Here is a 21,153-nt window from a genome sequence, read left to right as displayed (position 1 = left end):
GGAAACAGTACAATCAATACCCCAAATAAATCGCTAGCGCCCTTATATTAGCCCCTGAGGGGTGATAAGAGTACCACGGACGCTCATTTCTCTGGCCTGGGGCGTGATCCACCGATCGCTCGCGACAAGAGATGCGGTGGAAATTGAGTAGGGGGTGGGTGGGGGTGGGGCAGAAGAACTTTGACAATAGCTCCACAATATGGGTATCGCTTTACAACTTTGCATATCTATACATGCTACTTTGGTGTTCCTTCAATGGAATTCATATATTGCACTATATTTTTCCCCCCCCCCTCACAATCTTGCACAATCACTTGTCTTGAAATACCTCAAAACTATTGCATGCTTGTCTTCTCACTAAGCCTTTAATTTTGAAATAAGAAAGAAATGTGAAGGTCGCTCTAAAGGTATATTTCCTCCTCCCCCCCCCCCCCCAAAGCCTACCATGTTCTGGGAGAATTTCGCCATGTTGAAATCATCTTCCTGTCGTTAAATTTCACTGCACATTTTTCACTAGAGAAAAATTATATGAAAAGTAACTGAGATTAACAAACACATTCACAACTAAACAAAGAAACAGAAACTTGAATCATTTAAAAAAACATGTTGCCAATTTAAGACTGAGTAAAAAGAAAAAAAAAAATCCAGCAATTACATGTAAGAGGTTTTAAAAATTCCGCAAAGAAAAACACAAAGTGACTACATATGAACAGCAAATTACTAAAATAAAAATAAATATTTGCTCTCCCTAATAAAATGCTAAGATTGAGTTAATAAACTTGATACTTAGCACTTAACGAAGTGAAGAATTAGTCTTGAATCCAGGCACTGAATCAAAATCTTCGACAAATTGCCTTCCTCAGACTGTGAACAGGATGTTATCCTGAACCTTAGTCTGTTTTTGCTAACTACAAAAAGAGAAGAAGTTATTTTAAGAGTGTCTGATTCATCGATTTTCCATTGAACGAAACACAGCTCCCTTTGCCTTTGGGGGATAAGCCCAAAAGTACTCAATAAGCACTTGCAAACCTTTGAATACCTTTTTCTTTTTTGCAACTTGTTTTGTAGCTAAAGTTTCCAGTTGGGGTCCCAGTCACAATTCCGCTGCAACATCCATTCTGGTTCAGAACATCCTACCTACCCTAACCAACTGTAAGGCGTGTGTCCATGCTTTTTTTCCCCCCTCTCTTATTCGGTTTTTCTTGTGCAAATTACGTGCGCACGATGAGACTGATTAAACAGTGCTTGTCGTCGGCCTGCTATTTGAAGAGCACGGTGTGGCGTCGTTCTGCACCGCGATTGCGCACAAAGCGCCTTTCTAATTACGCCAATCCCCCCCCGCGAGTCCCTCTGGCCAAGTTACCTTTTCCGCGTCCTGTTTGTTTTTGCTGACCGAAAGTTTATCGCCGACAAAGGTAGCCTCCACAAAAAACGGAAATAACACACACAAAAAAGAAGAGCAAAATACTGAAACTCAGAGAAAAAAGGCAAAGTGCCTTAAATGGTGTGAGGCCTGGCAGACAGGTTAATTAGACGAAGGCAGCGATTAAGTCGGGCCAAAACAAGGTTTCCATCGTTTATCAGTTAAGTCAGGCGTTAGGGCGTCCTTGAGGATAATTAATTTCCACCTAAAAAAAGGGTTAAAGTTAGGACCAGAGAGAGGGGATTAAAGCATTACTCATACTTCTCGGTGAAGTCATCATTCAGAAGTAACTCTAGTTTAAAAAGGTTTTGCAAGCCTTTTTTTTTTTAAAGTAATGGCCCTTCGGAAGCTCATTTGCTAACTTTTTAATCTTGTCTATTTTTGAGTCATCCCCACTTGTAGGATGCTGTGAAGACTGACAGCAGAAGAGTTGAGATGTTGGCGTCCATCTGAGCTGTTAACTTAAGTTACACCTGCAGTGGACACTCGAGAGTTGCGATCTCAAACCACAGCACGGGTGGAGGAGGCACAGGCACGGGGGAAAATACCAAAAAGGTGAGAGAAATCATCCCCGGGAGTGGAGTCGCCTCCGACGATGATGGCACAGCAGGAGGAGGAGGAGGAGGAAGAACATTCCTGCTTTATCAATCCAAATTTGCTCCTGATGATCGTAGAATTGACACTGGGAGCATCTCTCACACTCTCTCTCTGTCCTCATCCCCATCTTGGAACGTTCAACAGCCTCTGAACTCTGCTTCAACCCATTTTACTATGTCATTCTGCCATATTCTCTTCATTTCCTTTTTTTGTGGAAAACAAACAGACAAACAAACTCTGCATCTCCACAGCTTGATAACTCCTATCGTCTATTTTTGATGACTGGTGATCTTACACCAACTTGGCTACCCATCACATAAAATTGAATTAACGCACTCGAAACTCTGATCTACCAGGTAAATTCAAGTGCAAGGAATGAACATCATCCTCTACCACAACATCAACATGCACTCCAGAAGCAAGATCTTCCTTGAATTTCGACTACAAGGGAATAAAGTAATTATTTTTTTTTTTCTTGAAGCATCTGCTGGCATCATTGTCTACTCGACAGCCAGAGCAATTAATTGAATTTGAAATTACGGCAGTGAGCCCATGACAGTTCTCTTGGTTTTTACCTTCTTATAGAAATGTATGTGGCCAAAATTGTGTGTGTTTTTTTTTTCCTTAGCAGTCAGGCTTTTAAGAGGTATGCATTGATAAATTATACTAGTCCCAAATTCACTTCTTTTTTTTCCCTCACAAATCTCTATTCACAGACCTGATGTCTATTAGAGTTGCCTCCGGCACCCTGAAAGGTAAAGGTGTGTTTACCTTAATTCTGTATTACCTCTCTTCCACTGAGCAGTGACAGTTTATTACATGCACAGCCTATCCATTCACTTTTACAGCCACGGAAATTCAGTTCAACTCAATTTGGTACAAGGGGTACCTGAACTTCACGAAAATGACCATGGCTCAGCATGATTTCAGAGATTCACCTTCCAAATGAACAGTTTGAACATCATTGGCAAAGCATTACAAATGTTGTTGTTTTTTTCTCCCACAGGCCAAAATTGGTACTTGCCCAATAGACAGACACCCTGTGCTCATTTATGTCACTTGCCCTACAGGAAGATTGAGTTGCCATGGGCAGGTGGGCTAGGGCATCTGTAGCACCCTGCCATAAGACTCCCCTCCCCCATCTAAGTCACCTCTGCAGCCTCTGTAGCCTTCCACTCCTTCTTTTCCTCCCCTCACCCCCCTCCTCCCCATCCCTCTCCCTGCATCATCAACGAGGGCTCCCTCCCCACGCCGAGCCTCCCTGTCTACCGATGATGTAAGAGGAGGCCTTACCGTCTCCTCAAGGGGGGAAAGTGGCGGCATGACAGTTGGGATTTATTGGAGCCACCACCAAACGAGAAGCGGGCGGGGCTGGTCATCCCTCTGCATCCTACCGGACTTTATCTCATCCTCCATCCACATTCTAACATTCTCACCATTAATCCTAGGATTCTTGCATGCATCATAAAATCATTCTTCCTCCTTTTTTGTGTTGGTACAATCTGCATCATCATGTAAACCACTTCTTGTTCCATTCACAGACAGAAATCCTTTTGACTATACCCAAGAACCAATCTACTCTCAGGCAAGATCTGGTATAGTGATGCTGCTCCCAAAAATTGGGATATTTAGCCCTATGATATCACAGACAGTGGAGCCATCCTAGATATACCACAGAGATTCCTCAAAACATATAGATCTATTCTGATTGTAATATAACCTGTACAAGCCACTAAGGTATAATATTACCAGGTGATTTACCTAGTATCTACTACGATGGTATTTCGATGAAGCGAATGGTCCCAACAAACTACCATGGTATTCAATGCCAACAGTAACTCAAATGCAAAATGCACCTAATGACACTGACCTTGCTATAAAAAAAGGACAATCAAATGCTAAAATTTAATAAACAGAGATTTCAATCCTAGAAAAAGATCCTTCACAAAAATAAAGGGCTCCTACATTTAACTCTCACTGCATGTTCAAAAATCATCATCATCAAAAAAAAAAAAAAAGAAAGAAAGTGTATGGAATTGAGTCATTACATATTAAAATCCTATCACAAAATCCAAAATCAAAACAAAGCCAGTAGTGAGGTCAAATATTGTAGCTGTCAAGCTGCTAACAGCCGTATTATTCATATTTAATGTTTCTTTCTGCAATCCCCATGTAAAGAAGTCAAAAGGAAACTAATTGCTCAACACTCAATATGGAATCAACCTCCTGGACTGTTTGGAGTGGTGTCAAGAGTACGGACGCACGCGTGTGAACATATGTTGAGCTCTTTTATCTCATTAATGTTATTAGGCTTAGGGCTTGAAACTGGCCTCGACTTGTCACAAATAATTAGCATTGATTTTTCCCCGTCTCGCTCTGTGCTTTATCTCCATATCTTCCAGCCCCCATCCCCCCCCCCATGATCGTATTATACTCCCCTTCACATTCCATTCTAAATACATCTCTAAAAGGTTTACAAATGATTGTTACCTTGTTTTGTTTTTGTTTTCTTTTTTTTTCCTTCAGTGATGCCATTAAAACATTTGTCGACTTGTCAGAAGTACAGGCTTAACATTTGAAGAGGATCCCCCAGCCCCCTTGTGAAATAATGGGCATACTTTTTTTGACTGGCGTCGAGCCATTTGCACTGAATTACAAGCGAGTAATTGCTTGAGGATACAGATGTGGATAATGTATCAAAGTGGTTTCACTTTAAATTCATCAAGTTTGACAGGACTTCATCTCAGATGAATTAAATGCCTTTGGTTGCTCCTTAAATTAGCCAATGTATTTCACTTGAGACAATTACAGAAATCTTGATGGGTCTTTGCCAAGCCTGTGAAGCAGAAAAAAAAAAAGACGAAGAAAAGTATATGAAAGACCTCTGCTGGACCTCGCAACGAGCAAACCGCCTGCCTCCTGTGCAAGCCAGTGGACACACAAAACGATCGAGGGAGAATAACCTCGCTCTGATGAATCGTCGCGGACTGACGTAACCCGTCCCAGCCAATCAATCACTCCCGAAAGTAAATGTAGCGTACGTATATGCAGCTACGAGAAGAAAAAAAAAATTGCGCCGAGAACATGCGTACGCAGGCGGGCCAAAAAAACTGTTCGAGATGACTGATGGGCCAGACAAATAAATCTATAAACACATAAACAAAACATTCACTGCGTCCACACTGCTTCGAGCTCACAAACACTGCATCGTTGCATGGTAGATGGGGGTTTGGCCGTGAGATTGAGAGAGCGAAAATGGGACTTCACAGGAACACTGGTGATACAGTTTTGCCCCTCAGAAGTATGTTGTTGTTATTTTAAAGATCGAAAGAAGAGAGAGAGAGAAAAAAAGAAGTATATACATGGCAGAAGTATATACATGGCAACACAGTCTTTGCAAAATTCCTGAAAAGAATTCCCACGAAGTTCAAGCCTGTACTAGGTTTATGGTATTGTGACTGCAGAAAAGGGGAACAGGCTGTATTCCATTATTTGATTGGCCTTCAAATATGATACATGTTGTCATTTTTTAGCAGACTTTAGGTAGTGTAAATCATGCTAAGTCCCATACATTCAAAATTATGTTGGATTAAAAGGCAAGAGGTAAAAGAAAAAAAAATTAAAGAGGACATTCATGCATCATTCCCATTTCTTAATCTTAGGAAAAACTACAGCAAACAATGCCACAATATTCACAAGTTTGATTTGTAAGGCCACACGCTTCTGTCTCCAAGCTTGCTATAATGTCAGATTCTGCACTGATACAGTCCCATGGTATCGGAAAGCGACATAAAGTAGAGTTTGGGGCGTTTCAGAGGACAAGGGTCGAAACTCCCATGGTGCAATGCGTGCCTGTCTCCCCCAAGCTACCATCAATCAAAAGCGCAGCACTGCTCAGCTTGCCGACGTTTCTCGCCGATCAAATGCAACAGGTATTTTCTCGTCACCTTCCTTTTCTTTTTCTTTTGTCCCTTATTTTTCCCACTGTCGTCGCTATCTCCCCCGAAAATCACCTCACGAGTCTTAACCCCCCCCCCCCAACTCTCTTCACTCGGGGAACAAACACCTATCCAGGTGACTGCAACCCAATAGCTCCCCTTCGACTAATGCTCCTAGATCACATTCCCTCGTCTCTTTCCAAATTTTCCGGCCACAAAAAATGCTCGACAGGGCGCTAAACATCTCATTTCTGATGACCACGGTTGCGCCTCCGTGAGGGCCGTCTGCGGAGTTATCCTTTTGGCATACGATTCATCAATCCCTGTCGTTTAAACGGTAATCGATACGCCTTCCCGTTCGATCACCCTTATCGTTAAAAAACAAAAAGGCAGGAAAAATTGGGGGGGGGGGGGGAGAAGGGTGGGTGTGATACCGAGCCCGGGAAACTGCAAAGCATTCGAGATTTGCTACAATCTCGTTTGTTTTCCCACATCGGCGGTAACCAGGCACGCACCCACGAACGAAGTCATCAAACTAGGGATAACGAAAAAAGCCAAACCCACAAGCAGAGTTTTGTTATATATCTTCTTGCTGCTGTTATTGAAGTTCTTCTTTTTCTTCTTCTTCTTCTTTTCCTTTCTCATCCACCCTCTTCTTTTATTCTTCACTCAAACTCATTACCGGGGTTTGATCATTCGATAGTCGAGAGTAGAGTTTGTTCGCGGAAATTTGCGTTGCGCTCGAGACCCTCGCAAGCCCGCGCATCAGTCATGCACACTTTGTGTCTCCGCATCAAGGACATCAGCAAATGAGGGGAAAAACGAGCAATACGTCAATTTTGGTGGCAGAAAAACAACAACCAATACATCATACTTTTCCCCCAAACCAGGTGGAATAAGAAAGGAAAGAGAATACTAAGAAGGGGGGGGGGGGGTGTTTTCACAGTTTTTTTTTTCTTTTCTCGAACTGGACATAACAACCAATGCTTGAATCTTAAACATACATTGCTCCTTACCTGACACACATATGTAGCATTAATAAGAGAGTCCGAGAGACCGAACTGGGTTATAATTTGTTTGAGTATCGAATCAGGGCCCTTCAGCTCAGCCGTGGGTAAATTTGCTCTTCGGCTTGGGCAAGTCTTGGGGTATGTCAAGTTCGTGGAGGTAGAGACATTTAGTCAAATTAAAGGGCGGTTCTTCTCGCAAACTGCTCATGCCATTTGTACCTGTTTCCAACAAAATGATTGCAAGATGTGCTAATGCACAATGATAACTAATGACAAATTATCTATGTAACTGTTTCACACTCTTCAACTTGGCATCCAATTTGGGGATATTGCCAATATTCCTTGCAAAAGTCTCAAAATATAATGAAGATGTGCCAGAAGTTTGATTTTAAAGATGGCATGGGTGGACACAATGTCCCTACTATAACGGATCGATGTGTTCACTGTCACTCCTTGGGGAACCTGTAAGACGGAAATTCAGAATTCCTTGCGTTCTTTGGGACATTGATAAAAACTATCCCTTTAAACTTGGGATACAGTGTAAGTCACTCTGATGTGAGCAGGTCATGATGAAATTAAGCAGGTCAATAATTGTTTTGTTTTACTTTTGTTCAATTTTCTTTTTGAGGGGGGCCTGTCCATTTTGAGATTGATCGTTGGCAGACCATTTCAGGCCTGTTTGCTCTTCATTTTATGGAGACCCTTAGGTTAAGACAACAAGACTGGCCCTATGTGCACAATCAATCAACCAACTTTGGTCAAATTGTTGGTCAATACATTGCCTACCCTATGATTTCACAAAGAATTCAACCAAACAATTAAGAAACAAATTACTTTGAGGGGGATAGATGAATAAAAAATCCAAAATTGTTGGTCAACACACTGCCTACCCAATGATTTCATAAAGAATTCAACCAAAACAATTAAAGAACAAATTACTTTGGGAAAGAGAGATAAGAAAACAACAAAAATGACATATCACTGTTATTGAAGAGTTAGAACGAAGACTCTCTGTTAACATCAAGTGTGCAAGAGATAAACTTTAACCTGTACATGTCAAACTTTAAAAACCCCGAAGCCGATTTTGTGATGAAACGATCAGGCAGCAAGTTAAGGACTTAACTTTGACATCAAGTTACAATATTTATATGTGTAATTACATATTATTCTTGTCTGCCCTTGCTTTTTATCACCTTGTTTGTTTCATGCCTTCCACTATTAAAACTAGATAGCCTCACTGGAGGACAAACCTTTGCTTCTTTCTTCTGGTTTCATCGTACACAAAAGCTAGATGCAGGGTTGCCAACCTCGTAAAAAAAGGCATACTTTTGTGGAAAACAGTCTTCTTACCCGGTACCTTTCCTGCAACAAAAAAATATACAGTACCGTACCGATAATGCAATTTTGGAAAAAAACAAAACAAAAACAAAACATATCTTTCTTGAAACCTGCACTACTCATTCACAAAAACAAACAAACACAAAAAACAACAAACAAACAAAAACTATTAACAGTTGGAATCTCTGTACTTGTCTTAATGGAATAGTGTTTGTTTTTCTTCCTTATCACTGCAGCAGTTTCGAATTTAACCCGTTGAGGACGGACTGATTTTGCTACAACACGGATTTCCCATGGACACCTGCCTGAGTATACTAGGGACTCGTCCTCAACGGGTTATTATTGTGTTTATTTTGCAATCATCTAATCATGTCAATACATCGGAATATTGAGCAGAACGGAAGAAAAGAAAATGAAGATGACAAATGAAATCTCACTAGTAAAGGCATCTCTTGACATGGTCTGTCAATGCTTTTATTTATTTTTAAATTTTTAAATTTAAACTTTTTTTTTTTTTTTGCTGGGCAAACTGCAAACAAGAATGTTAAACTGTATCTCCAGATTGTGGTACCAAATGTATCATTCCTTTAAGTAAAAAACAAAACAAAAACAAAAACAAAAACAAAAACCAACAAAAACAAGGGAAATGCCTTAATCCCATGGGAACAGTCAAGATCCAATTTTGAGGTTCTCTGATCGACTCAAGGCAGGAAAAATTTGCATGTCAACACATGCAGCAGCACATAAATTGCATGCAATAGTCCCACTCCTTGATCTACACAGACAATGACAATGAGGTTGAATGACCTAACGGTCAGAGCATTGTTAAACTACCACGTCGTCTCCTGCACAATTCCACAAGTCAATAATTAATCATCATACCGCAACAGAAAGGAAAATGTTAATATTTAATTTTGGCGACACATGACCAGCCGCTTGTTCAATACTTCCCCCCGCCGGTACGACCAGCCGCAAGAGTGTGCCCTTCCTTAGCATCTCCTTGTCTTCGCCGTGGCGATGCGAGACCGCATCAGCTGCCGCGCAACCGAAAATCAATACCACCAGTTCCTCATGTTTGGCGAAGATCACGTGTGGCACATGTAAAGGAAGACGAGGGGGAGTGTTGGGCTCGCAAAAGACACAAAAATCAAATTGAAAATAAGAAAGAAATATCATAAATTTTCTGTCTTCTCACATATATGCTTCCTACTGACAAGGCTCCACATTAACCCTTTGTGTATTTTGAGTGCCAATTGGAACGGAAAACCCAAAGGCATAATTATACACATCGTCCAAACTCTCTGGCATAGAAACAATTAACAGTCTCAAGGCTTGTGGCTGTTTGGTCCAGAAGTGATTCTCAATTCTACACTTGGAGGATCAACAAAAGTCCCATCCACAGCAATTGGTGTTGGTTTCCTAGGTTAACTAAGGTCATGATAGGGACCCCATGTCTAGTCCTGACAATGGAAATCTACTCTCAGCTTGTACAATGACTGATTCAAACAGAAAGACAAAGAATACAACATAAATGCCTGCGGAAAAGGGGATTTCCTTGTTTCATCTTGTCCTGCTTGACCCGATGAAGACGAGTCGCGAGAATACTCTGGCAGGTGTCTATGGGATATGTGTGCTATAGCAAATCAGTCCATCTTCAATGAGTTAAATGCAGCAGTCCCAACAGCTTACCCCTCTGGACAAAATAATCTAACCCCTCATCACTTGTTACAAATAACCATACAAAAATTTCCTCCCTATTACATACGGTACACAATCGTTTAGAAATGACAGTAAGACTAATGAAGTTATAGTCATTCTTTTCCTCCCTAGCATACCATTAGCAATTTAAGGCACTCTATCAAGTCGCATTCTTCCTTCAAGTTGTGCTGTGCAACGTGCTTTGCAATTCATTATATTCAAGTGAAATCACCTTCCAGTGTAGCTACAGTGCCACTTCTGTCCACCTCCACTAACGGAATTTGAAAGTACTGTACCTTGGGCTTTTGTGAAATTTTTCGCTCAGTGCATATCCTGTCTTGTTGTACTGTTAAAGAAAGGTCGGGGCAAACGAGGAAAAAAAGACGAAAAAGGAAGAAAAAGGGTGAGTGTATCTTGTTTCCTGAGCGAAGCTTTATAATTCGTTTTAAAAACATTGGGGGTAGGGTAAGGATGGAGAACCTTTAAAACAGAGTATCGGTTACGGCGTGCCCCTGGGTATTTGTAATTCAAGATTTCAATTAATATCTGCGCCCATTGTATGTCCAAATTTGCTAGGGACTAAAGGGTTCATGCGCGGTGCTAAGCACGGGTAGTGAAAAGGGAGAAATAAGGAACAAAATGCTCCCTTGTTATTAAGTTCAAAGGCGACGGCATTCTTTCGTAACAGTCTGCGTTCCCTCACGCTATGATATTCCCCTCAAGTGTGCAAAAATTTGCAACAAATAATCGCGAGACGGATACTTTGGCACGGAAAACATCCTCTTTTCGCAAGAACGTTGGAAAAATTACATTTCTCATTTGAGTCCAGTTTGCCATTACTTCACATCCACATTGAATGAGTTTTCATTTTTTTTTCTGATCGTGTAGAGGGTTCATATAACTGTGGACTGATAATGATAATAATAATAATAAACTGTTCAGCTGTTTGAGAATCAGTTATCTTTTCAATAACCCCTTGTCATCATCCCACAACTTTATACCTATCTTTCTTTGTGACACAGAAATAAAATATCAATATTTCATTAATTTTATTGTTTGGCTGCATTTCTGTGGCAAAAGAAAGCATGTCAAATTTTGACCTATTGATCACTGTCGACTCTGCTACGGCACACCTTTCCCATCGACTTCTGAGCAAAAATTGACTCCGAGAAAATAGTTCTGAGAAGACCAGTTAATGGATGCATCGGGCTGAATGTTCCTCACCACTTTTTTGAGGTATATGTTCTTGGTAGGTGAAACTAGGCAAGACACTAGATGGATATAAACATAATCCAGCAAAAACCCCAAGAACTGCTCAAGAATTTTCATCAAAGAGAAGTCATTATAACGGTAAAAATTTGAGGAAATGTCTTTCAGATCACTCAAGTCTTTGGCGACATACTTTTCTTTTTTGTTTTTTTTTAATCATGCTCCCTTCCCCCCCCCCCCCGACCCCCATGGCGTCCTTCCTTTCAAGAGTCATCCTTGTGTGAAACTCGTGTCTGTCGGCAAACTTTGTTGCAATTTGGAAACCTCTCAAGATCTGGTGGGCCGTACCCCCCATTCTTCTCAGGGGCTTCCCTCGATCAATTGAAGCGCGCCTCTCCGGGTCCCCGGGAGCTCGGTCGGCCAAGATGGGTCGACAAGTGAATGGGGGAGGAGGAGGAGGGGACGGGAGTAGGGAATTGCATTAATAAGCGGATTGTGCAAAGGATTTCTTCACTGACGCAGAATGAAGAATGTGGGACTATGGGGGGGGGGGGGGAAGGAGGTATATTTGTACAAGACATATATCGAAGATAGGGAGAGAACAGGTCCAGTTTGTAGGAGAATTGCTTCAAATGATATCATTTGGCAAAAACATGGATCACTGACACAAATCCTCATTAATTTTTCTTTTTCTTAAAATGAATTCCCAACTATGAAATCATATATTGGATAATATATCCTAGAATTATAATATACAGTACTAGCAATGTTGAAATAATCATTACCATATGTAAAACAAGTCAGAGATGAAACTGGTTAAATAAATCATAAGGTCCCCCCCCCCACATCTCTGTGCACATAGGAATGCAATAATTAAGAGACCATAAATGGTGACAAGTACATTTGTATCACTGTATTTTGTATCACTGAAAATATGCTAATACTTTTCATCCCTTGTCCAGTTTAAATGAAACTTGAATCAACTTGCACTATGTAACTATTCCATTAGCATGACTTACTTATTCTGCTAAAGTCTCGCTAAACTGGGAAGAGGAGCAAGCAAGGGCTGATTAAACTGGACTCTATACCCACCTGACTTGTTGCATGAAACAGATGGTCATCATGACTGACCATTAGCTAAAGGGAATGTTTCAATGAATTTGTATGTCTGTTATTTGTTAAGGTCTTTATTGAAGCATCTGCATCTGTATATGTCTGCATGTGTGTTATTTGTAAAGATCATTATCGGAACGTTTCGACTCGTCTGATGCAACTGGAGCATCTAAAACTTTCTATTATCTGGATTTTCTTTCCAGAGGAAAATAATGAAGTGGGGGAAAAACAGTATGAGAGATAGAAAAAGAGAGAGTAGGTGAATGACACAGAAAGAAAGAATTTTGGCTGGAGGGAAAAGTGGACCAAGAACTGGACACAAACACCAGGCCTTTGTTTTCCAACTTTCATTCCTTGTCCAGCCCACACACACTTCAGCCAGTCCAGGACCAAAGTTCCACTGTCCTTAAAAAATGACAAGTTTTTCATCTGCAGTAGTCTTGCAAATACAGACTTGTGCTTGCAGTAACCATAACTACTGCTCACGTCGTAATAAGCAGCTAACGACATTAATTTGCATCAGTATCTAGATGGCAACATGAATAATGAACAAATAGGCTCTTGGTATATAATCGGACAATAATCTCTTTTTAAACAAAATCTTATTCTGTTTAGTCACTCAAGTACCATCACAAAAACCTTTTGACAAGTTTTGCCCTACCGTGACCTCGACTGACTTATTACCATTCAGAGTTTGAATATAGAAGACTACTAGTAATCGTCAATGTCCGGTATTGAATGTTAAAGCTACTTAATGCTGTAAAGCTTAGGCGGTGGCATTGGGCACTTAGAGAGGTGTGAGTGGCCGTTGCTATGGCCAGAGGGGTGTGAAGGGGAGTGAGTGGACGGACTGACTGACCGCTCCCGCAGATCCCTCAAAACCTTCGAAATGGTGGCGGGGAGTGGACAGGCGAGTAAACAAGCCACATCATTCGATGTTTGCAGTGATGCAACATGTCAGAATTAGAAGTTTGTCCCGAGAAAGCAACGCAGCCTTCGCTTGACCGGTGTTTGGCTTCACGTGGTCCCACCCTTCTCCACCTGCCTCCAAAAACGAACATTCTTCGACGCTTCCTCAACGACACGAACATTTTCTGCAACTTTTCATGAATAGATTAATTCTAATATGTGAATACATGAAAAAACAAAGGCTGCTTCAGCTCCTTGTAGAAGGCATTACAGTGTAGGTGATAGTTAAAGGACAAGTTCACCTTCATTAACATAAGGATTGAGAGAATGTAGCAATATTAGTAGAACAGTATCAGTGAAAGTTTGAGGAAAATCGGACAATCCGTTCAAAAGTTATGAATTTTTGAAGTTTTTGTGCAGTCACCGCTGGATGAGAAGACTACTGCAGTGTATGATGTCATATGTGTACAACAATATATAGAAAATATAAAGAGAATTTCACAAAATTTCTTCTTTTGAAAAAAGTACACATTCCCTTGACTCCTTACTGACATATGTTATGGATGATATTATTCCCATTGCCTTTAGAAAGAGGCAAGTCAAGTGCTCTTTTATTATGCGAAAAAAAGTGAAAATATGTTGAATTTTCTTTACATTTTCTTTATACTGTTGTACTCATATGACATCACGAGCCTTAGAAGTCTCCTCATCCAGAAGTTCCAACACAAACGTTTTAAAAATTCATAACTTTTGCATCGATTGTCCAATTTTCCTCAAACTTTCACTGATGTGTTCTACTAATATTGCTGCATTCTCTTAATCCTTATGTTAATGAAGGTGAACTTGTCCTTTAAGCCCATTCCCTATGATACTCTTTCCAAAGACTTTGAATGAAAACCACCAGACTTCTGGTACGGGTAGTAATGCTCTGATTAATAGATCCACTGGACCAGAAAATTTTTAATGATTCAACAAAGACCGATATACTTTCTTCTTGCCTTGTGTGAAACAAGAAAGATTTCCACACACATCTGGACAATACAGCACTGTCACACCTCTTATATTCATAGATTGTATTTGGCAAGTGAAAGCACTCAGAAGATAGCACTGAAGATAATTTTGGATTAAAAGCTCTCATCAAATGTGACTGAGTACCAAATATTTCTGGATCAGACTGAAAATATGGCATCTTCAGTACACCTTGTACATGCCTTTACAAGCAGAAAGGTGACAAAAGCACATCAATTCCGCCACCCTTGCCTGTGTCGGCTTCTAAAAACCAATATGAACCGATGGTCCATGGAATCTATACAAAGGAGGGTGGCTGACTCCATTTCAATTACTCAGACATCGTTTCGACAAACGTGCCATTTCTAACACCCCTTCAGTTGTCAAGACGCTCTAATACTCACCACTTCATATTTGCATGATAATGCCAATGTTTGCTGACCGGCTCTTTGTACAGCAAACGAGCACGCTCCTTGTCTGTTCTTCTTTTCTTTTCTTTTCTTTTTGTTCTCGGCAAAGAATGGGAGGGTGACGGAATCCTATCAAGAATCAGTGCTCATACAGCTGAATTAGATTTAAATAAGCTCAAAACAGAAGGCCCACGAGGCACAAAGAATCCCTCGGAGTTTTCCTCCTGCCGACACCTCTAGAACAAAAGAAAGTTGATGAAAATCTTTCGGCCGGTGGGTTCCATTCATTTAATGCAATCAGGCAGTCAAACAAAAAAGAAGAAGAAAACAAGAAGAAAGTGCCGCAGAGGAACAAAACCTGGTGCTGATTCACGAGCAAAGATAAAAGATGCGAGATCTTCGAGGGTGGCGAAAGTGTGCCTCTAACTAGCCAATCAAGAGGAATATTAACGACAAATCATCACTAGCCCCGAAGAATAAAAGACTTCATCTTCTTTTTTTTCTTGCATCTTCAAGCAGTCACAAATTGGACAGCAACTCATTAGGATGCCATTAACAACCGGTCCAATTGATCGGGATCTAAACCCTCTTTCCGACCGCCTGCCGCTGAAAGATAACAATGCCTCTTCCCCCATCCTCCTCAAGTCTCAAGGAGGCTGATGACTAGCTCCTCCAGGGCTGGGATGGGGGGGGGGGGGAGAAGAGGGGGTTGTTTGGGGGTTGTTGGCTTCAGATTAATTGATTATCACTCGCAAGACGGAAAGCCGCAAGACGGAAAGCTAGTGATAGAACAGTTAACGCGCCACACACAGGATAAAACTTGCTAGTAGTAATTATTACCGTCACGATGTCACCTGAATTATTGATTTGCATTGGAGTGTGGACACGTCTTCAAGACCCTCCAATACAAAATGAATGAATTGGTTTGGTGCAGAAAAGAGAAGAAAAGAACATGCAAAATGGGTTTGCGGGTGATGACAAATGCAATGACAAATCCCTCTAAAATGGAACTCCTTCATACTATGAATACAGATGTCATTTCAACTTAAAAAAATTAAATGTTCTAAGTCTTTGGGTTTGCCTAATCATGCTACAATGTATGGCATGTATAGACTGTATAGTTACTAATGTAGCACTTACATGTACCACAAGCTTGTACACTGGTCCTTGACAATGACTGCCCGACACAGACTCTAATTTGTGTGGCATTGTGTGTGAACCAAGATATAATAATGACTGAAATTTCACTAGAAGTCTAAGAAAACAGTATATACCAGGTGAAAACATGGCTCTTGGCTTTATTGTGATTGTCAAGATAAAGTATGCATTAATTTGAATACATCACATACCACTTCCACTATGCATAAAAAATGAACCACATCTAATGCCTCTATTGTAATAATTCAACTACAAATGTATGGGAAAGTTTTCCTGAGGGGGTGCTTGGAAATATACATACTGATAAGACTGTTTTATCCAAATACAGTCAAAAAATTTGCAGAATGTTCAGAAATTTCAAATAATTAAAAGTGCATCGCTCATCCTCAAAACAATATACATGTACTTGTCTCAAATGTGCACGGATGTGGTTTAGTCTAAACACTACTTAATGTACTTGCATACCACAAGAGCATCTGCGGAAGGTTTGTTGATATCACATGGCAGAAACAATAGATACATTCCACCTGCTAGTTACAAGCAGCAAGAGCTACAATGTATGCCACTGGTGTAGATTTCACAGCCCCACATTCTCCATTGACATCATCATGGTGAAGATTGTTATCTTGTTGGGGAATTAGGCGAGATTTTGGGAGTCGGCGAGTCTCTCAAAACAAGAATGCTTCATTAGCGGAAAGTTCATTACCATAATCTGTGAAAAATACTCTGGTAAGTTGGTGGAAAGCAAGAGGAAACACACAAAGACAATCCAGAGTGGTAATTCAATCTCCCATACAACACCCCAGATATCTTGCCATGAGATCACAAAACTTGTCTTCTACCTAATCCACCATTTTGTTTGGCAATGGCATTGATTAAGAACTGCACACACTTCACAGAACTGAGTAAGAGGGACTGTAGAAGACACATCATGCACTGCCATGACACAGTTCTTAAGGGGGCGGGGTGGGGTTTGGAAGAGACAAGTAAGCATGGATATGATGAAGGGCCTGGAGTAGAGCCTATGTTGTATATCTCCCGGTTTTAACTGAGGCATAGTATGAAAATAAGTTTTGCAATCTGCGGGATACGTATGCAGTCGTTGCAACATCAGTTATCCCACCTGGGGCTTGAAAGAGCAACTGTGACCCTTGTGCCAAGATAAAGGTGCATGTCTGTACCTCCTATTACCCCCCTCCCACCATTCCCCTTCCAACAAAGACAGAGTAACCAGGGGGAAAAAAAGGGGGGGGGGGGGGGAAGAGGAGGAGATTTGTAGGAACCAGGAGAAAGGGCATTGATATTGTGACGTGGACAGATACAATAGTTTTTATGGCGCCTTTAAGAATTTCATAAAACATATTGCAGGAAACTAAAACAAAAAGGAAAACTGTTCCATAAAATAAGATTAAAATACATGAAGCAGAGATGGAAACTTTAACTGCCAATGTGAGAAAGAAATGGTGGTGTACACGTAGGTAGGCTTTCATGAGGGGTGGGGTGTTTCATCTAAATTGAGTTTAATACGGCTAGTAAGAGAGCTGCTGGATGCCAATTGATGTGTGAGCTCTTTTTTTTTCCCCCTTCAAACTGAGCGATAGTGTAAATCGGTTGGGGGGCTCCAACCGATTTCACCCATCTCAGACAAGTTCAGTGTAGATGTCTGTGTGTGTGTCTATCTCCTTGTGTCTGCATGTGTGTTTCAAAGACTTCTACATTGTGCTAGATGGAGTTCCATGGTTGTACCAAGGTTGTACTTTGCTTGCTTCTTTTGTCAAGTGCTGGATTAAGAAAAAAAAAAATGGCATCCAATTTACAGCATGTTGTGCGGGTGCTGACAGAACCAACATCATCCGTTCTTTGTCTTTGGTCCCACTGCAAAGCAAAACATTACAGAGGGAGCAAGAGAAAGGGCGGCTACCCATACGAGGTTTGGGAGAGCTAGTGCTTGCAGCTGAGCTGTAAAAGTTCCCTGCTGTATCGGGTTTGGGGTGTGTCTCTCCTATTGTACAAGATCCCTGATCTTTACCTCTGCTCATTGTTTATATTCATGCATATAATATGTATAGCATAAAGACACATACATACAAACGTATGTATTTATATGTTAGTGGATATATCAAGGTATAGAAATATTGACGAAACCTCATCCAGAGAAAAGAAGAAGGGACTGAAACTGATATTTTTCTCATACTTTTCAAGACTTTAAAACATGAGCAACTGACACAAGTTGAGTTCTAGACCTCAGCTTCACTTTTGCCCCCCCCCCCCCATCCCTCCACACCGCTCTTCATGCACCCATTTGAGAAGACAAGCATCTTACAGGGGCCACTGGCCAAAAATGTCCCCCTCGATCACCAACGTGGGGAAGGTTTTCTCGGACGATATATGGCAGGCCCTTGCACTCTTGCGATGCGGCACTAATATCCAAATGGGCTGCGATGTACATTTATGAGCGAAACCAAACGACAGAGCCGGGTAATATCGCACAGAGCTTTGGCGATGGCATATACACGTTTGGACGTCGTAACAAGTACATATTGTTAATGTAATAGTCAAGATCTTATTACGACAAGAGATATTACAACACAGTCTTCGCAAATGTTTAGAGAGGATATTTTTGTACTCCTTTAATCATCTGCAACAAGAGGAATATAAGCTACTAATGTCATATATTTCAGATATGTTTGATACACGTGTCCTCAGTACATATTACCAGCAATGTGATATCTTCATATATGTACTGCTGACAATAATGATATTGATAAACACAATCTCAAATGGTGCTGGTAGTATAAAACCCCACTGTCTGTGCACAGACTACCATGTTTGGTTTATTGTGGAAAGGAATGCATTAACATAAACATTTCATTTGGTAGCTTGTTGCTAATAAACTTGAGGTTTAACTCCCGACGAACTTGGCTGAAGCAAGAAGGAATAGGGTGCATGTGATCACTTGTTCTTTTTACGACCCAAACTAAAACTCCATAAACACATTCTGGTGGTTCTTACACAAGAGCGGAAATGAGAGCGGAACTGGACGCGTAACGAAAAAACAAAATATATTCTGTAGGCCCTAAATCTACAGCAGCAACAAACTTAAGAGTCAGGCTACATGTAAAGAAATTCTCCCCACTTTTTTTTTTCTCCCCCGAGAAGGGTCAGGGAAAACTTAACCTCCAATTATTTACGGAATTTCCCCATGTTTAGCCAACAACTGTGAATTTCCTTTGGTTGGGAAATCTGCCGAGATAACACTGCAGTCTCCTGAAATGTTGTGATTATCCTGTTTTGCTTCACGACTTCACGATGTCCCTCTTTCGTCCTCCCCTTGTTTTCTTTTTTCCCCTTCTCTTCCTTCCTTCTCTTTAACATCGTCGTTGTCGTCCTTTCCACTCTCGTGAATTCTCCCAACAAACTTATCGCCCCACACTTCCTTATTGCATCAGCAGCTCAAGCTAAAAAATGGTAAAAAGGGGGATGGGGAGGGAGTATATCAGGGGGTGGGGACGGAGTTATCGCAAGATTCAGATAAACATGTCGCTCTCCCCTCCAAAATGTTGGAGAAAAGAGTTTTTATCAGTATTCTATAGAGAGGAAGTGAAGCAAAAATACCAATGCTGTCATATATAATCTCATAAGATCTCTTCTTCGCAGAGATACATGATAAGTTGTTTGAAATTCGTTCCAATTCCATGAAAATATTTGGGTTGTAAACAGAGAATGAAACCATTGCAGAGATCACAGGGGTCAGGACACATGGTGTACTTGTACATACATAATCACCTTATAATAGCAAAACATACTTTTCCCACTGATGAAATCACATTTAGATGGTGTAACAATTAATCTTCAAAGCGTAGAGACACAAATATGTGAGAGTGTGTGCTCAGCTAAGACTGATCATATTATTACGACTGGCTACATATAAATCAGCCTCCCTGAAGCCCTACTTCACTGTATCTTGCCGCTACCGAATATATCTCTAGTATTTGTTTGAAAACCCCTGATAACACGATCCTCATTGGGGTTGCCGAGATGTCCTCAACATAAAATCTCCCGTCCTCACCTTGTGATATCGCCGCCTCTGTATCGCCACGGCGACGACCCAGAGTCCCATTATCACGGAGCGATGACGAGACTTCAAACAAGCTGCCTGGGCCTGCTGTCTGCAGGTAGCCCCAGTGATAAGACGTTTTTCTTTCTTTTTTCTTTAATGCTACCCACTCCCTGCTTTCGTTCTTTTCCTTCACTTGTCAAGGAGAGAGAGAGGAACAAGTAACTGATAACAATTTACCCCAGACGGCCGAGCCAGCGTTGGATTTCAAAACATCCATCTCCCTCTAAACCGGCCTGATACGATTACAAATGTGTATAGTTCCAACAGCAAACAGAGTATGTGCTGCTTGCGCTACACAGACATCTGAAGATGCATAAAAAAATCAACAATCATCCTCATGTACATAAAGTTTCAGTGGTTCTCACATAATGATGGCATTTTCAGGGAAAAATATACCAAAATTGTAACCTTTCTTTCCTTGTACTGAATTTTACACGAATCACAGTATCACTCATTCCCACATCTGCATCACAGACATGTCTTGTATGCAGTCACAAATGTTGTTTTGCTGACCATTTTGTGACAAAAAAAAAAATCAGTAATATTTTCAATATTAGTCCTCAATCAACTGAGTTCTAGACAGAGTTTATTTGAGTAAATTTTTCTTAAAAACCTCACTGAATGTTTACAGTTGTTCAGAACAATCATGATAAACCAACTCCCCTCTGATGAAATGGAACAACCACAACAAAAAATGAACAGAGCACCTGAACAATCAACCAAATACGACATGCAAATACTCATTTCTGTTTTGTGATAAAAAAAAAGTGTTCTGATATTTGCTACCCTACTGTGATTACATTCAAATGCAAAGATTAACCAACATGATGGAAGAGCCCCTAACTAACAGGATTAAACACCTTCCCACCTTGTTTAACACACTTCTGCTAATTTCTGTTGCCACGGAGACAACACCACACCCCGCCCTTGTGGTTTCGCTGTCCACACACTCTTCTCACTCTTATTATCACTCGTGTAATCGCACCAGGAACAGCAAATAATGGCACGCTTGTCATGGAACAATGACTTTGCACTACCCGGGAGAAGAACAGTGAAGAATAGAGGGATGGGAAGGCAGCGAGTGAGAGATAGAAGGAGTGAAAGAAAGATAGAAATAAAGAGAGAGAGAGAGAGAGATAGATAGATAGACAAATGGATATAGAGAGAGAAAGAGAGAGAGAGACTGTAGAGAGAGATATAAAGTAAACATGGCTTTTTCAGA

At 40.8% G+C, this 21,153-nt stretch overlaps 1 protein-coding gene across 1 annotated transcript in view; it reads right to left on the bottom strand.

The window, feature by feature from the left end:
* LOC140229497 (roundabout homolog 1-like) overlaps positions 1–19,931 on the bottom strand; it is a 133,542-nt gene extending 113,611 nt beyond the window's left edge. Inside the window, exons 1-2 of the mRNA XM_072309747.1 lie at positions 19,881–19,931; positions 9,254–9,434 (exon numbers count right to left, since the gene is read on the bottom strand). Of these exons, the coding sequence (XP_072165848.1) occupies positions 9,254–9,434; positions 19,881–19,931 (232 nt within the window). The remainder of the gene's footprint in view (positions 1–9,253; positions 9,435–19,880) is intronic.
* Between the last annotated feature and the right edge of the window lie 1,222 nt (positions 19,932–21,153).

This window comes from Diadema setosum, chromosome 6 (genome assembly GCF_964275005.1).
Source record: "Diadema setosum chromosome 6, eeDiaSeto1, whole genome shotgun sequence".
Classification (NCBI taxonomy): Eukaryota; Metazoa; Echinodermata; class Echinoidea; order Diadematoida; family Diadematidae; genus Diadema; species Diadema setosum.
The sequence above is the reverse complement of the archived record's forward strand: the minus strand, read 5'-3'. Positions and strand labels throughout refer to the sequence as shown.